This window comes from Egretta garzetta, unplaced genomic scaffold (assembly GCF_000687185.1).
Source record: "Egretta garzetta isolate BGI_Z169 unplaced genomic scaffold, ASM68718v1 scaffold27, whole genome shotgun sequence".
Taxonomy (NCBI): domain Eukaryota; kingdom Metazoa; phylum Chordata; class Aves; order Pelecaniformes; family Ardeidae; genus Egretta; species Egretta garzetta.
In genome coordinates this window covers 1,971,937-1,974,013 of record NW_009260400.1, presented here as the reverse complement: position 1 = coordinate 1,974,013, position 2,077 = coordinate 1,971,937, and the positions used below count along the sequence as shown (strand labels likewise).

General features: G+C 58.4%; 1 protein-coding gene across 1 annotated transcript in view; it reads right to left on the bottom strand.

Annotated features, from left to right (window-relative positions):
* Positions 1 to 2,077, bottom strand: part of CALB2 (calbindin 2) — an 8,076-nt gene that overhangs the window by 1,517 nt on the left and 4,482 nt on the right. The window contains exons 2-4 of the mRNA XM_009643329.1: positions 1,537 to 1,613; positions 1,239 to 1,328; positions 677 to 831 (exon numbers count right to left, since the gene is read on the bottom strand). Of these exons, the coding sequence (XP_009641624.1) occupies positions 677 to 831; positions 1,239 to 1,328; positions 1,537 to 1,613 (322 nt within the window). The remainder of the gene's footprint in view (positions 1 to 676; positions 832 to 1,238; positions 1,329 to 1,536; positions 1,614 to 2,077) is intronic.

The window sequence follows — 2,077 nt, the reverse complement described above, 5'->3', positions numbered from 1 at the left end:
CCTTGCAACTGCCCTGTGCTCTCCCCAGGGGCTGGATGCTCTCCAAGCCCTCCTTTTGTTCAGCCCCATGCCAAGAGTTCAAGCGCTATTATCCTTGCCCCAGCGTGTGAAGGCAAGGCTTTAATATTTGATTGCATCCCCCAATTAAACAATAGCCTCCCCCTCCTTCTGCAACAAGGCACTCCTCTTTCAGCCATCACCTCCACCTTGGATTCATTTCCCAAGCACAAGATCCCCATCCCAGGATGCTGCACAGCCTCCTCCACCCCCAGCCCTGTTTCGGTCCCCATTGGCAACTTCACCCCTGCTCCACAGATGGATTTCACCCCAGGTCCAGGTCTGGTGAGGTTTTGGGGTGGCCCAGAGCCACGTCCAGCAGTGTCGTCTGCTTTAACACATCCCTTGGGCGTTAAGGACTGAGCACCCCAGAGGGGGAATTTACAGAAACAGCTCCAAATCCCCATAGGTCACTTCACCTGGAGACCGGGATGAGGTGCCCGGCTCCCCTGCGAGGTGCCTGAGAGGTGCTGAGGACTGGGAAAACTCATCATACTCCTGCTCTCCCCCCAAAACCAGCACCATCTGCACTGGGATGCTCCCCCTGCCTCCTGATGGCTGAGTTAAAGCCAACGGTCTGGGGGAGACCAGGGGAGTTTGGGCAATGCCGGCTCCTGACCGTTTCTCCATGGTAGAGCCAGGCACTGGAGACCAAATCCCACGTGGGGCCCCGGCACAGCTTGTCCCGCTCACCTCCATGAACTCTGAGCTGGAGCCCACGTGCTGGCGGAAGCACAGCAGGAAATTTTCTTCCGTGGGCAGGATCTGGGCCAGCTGCAGGGAACGCGAGTGTCAGCGGGGGGAACATGAACATCAGGGATGGAACACGAGCGTTGGAGGGGGAATCACAGAATCGTTGAGGTTGGAAAAGCCCTTTAAGCTCCCCAAGCCCAACCGTTCCCCTAACCCTGCCATCCCACCACCAAACCCTGGCCCTAAGCACCTCCTCTGCCCAGCTTTTAAATCCCCCCAGGGATGAGAACTCGACCCCTTCCCTGGGCAGCCCCTTCCAGGGCCTGACAGCCCTTGCGGGGAAGGAATTTTTCCCCATGTCCAACCTAAACCTGCCCTGGCACAACTTGAGGCCATTTCCCCTCGTCCCATCGCTCGTTCCCTGGGAGCAGAGCCCGACCCCCACCAATGCGAGTATCTGGGGGCCCACAGGGTCAAGCACCACTTACCTCCGCCATCTCAATTTTGCCATCCGCGTTTTTGTCATACTTGTGCATGAACTCTTTCATCTTGTCACCCAAGTTGTCGTTCTTGGAGTCCTGCCGGCAAGGAGAGGGGACGGGAGTGTTTAACCTCCCAGCCCCGTGCCAGTGTCCCCCTGCTTCCCTCACTGCTGGGAGCCAGCAAAACCTGAGCTGCCCCGGTCCAGCTCCTTGGTGCCATTCCCAAAGGGGGCTGATGTGAGCCTGAACCCTCGGGCAGGAGGGAAAGAAGGAAGGGGGGAGCAAATCCAGGAGAGGCCCTTACCACACCTGCCCCCTTCCTCGCGCTTTCCAGCTCCTGGAAGAAGTTTTCCAGCTCTTTGCCTTCAATGTAGCCATTTCCTAGGGAAGGAAAAAAATGCAGTAAGACCCCCCTTCCCCGGTGTCAGAGGGCAGGAGGCGAGGGAGGGGTGGTTTCCAGGGGACAAAGCGCTTGTGCTCCGCACAGGGACATGGCTCTGAGCAGCAAAGAAAAACTGGCCGATGCCTAGTGTTACGCAAACCTGGCAATGACCAAATTTGCAGGGAGCTGGAGCCCCCCAGTGTTGTAGCCCAGGAGGGGGCAAAGCCCTGGGCTTGTCCCCTGCACCCACTTGTAAAGCGCAAGGGGCTTTGTCCCCATCCCAATGTTTGCTGCATTTTCTGCATCTGATGCTTTAAGGGGGGGTTTAATTAAACCTCTCCTTTCCTGAGCACTCCTCCCAGCCAGGACCCCACTGCGGGGGCCAGCAAGGGCAAAGGGGGAGCAGAGCCAAGGCACCCGGCCCAGCATCACCCCCCAGGTGCAGGATCAGCCCCAGGGATGG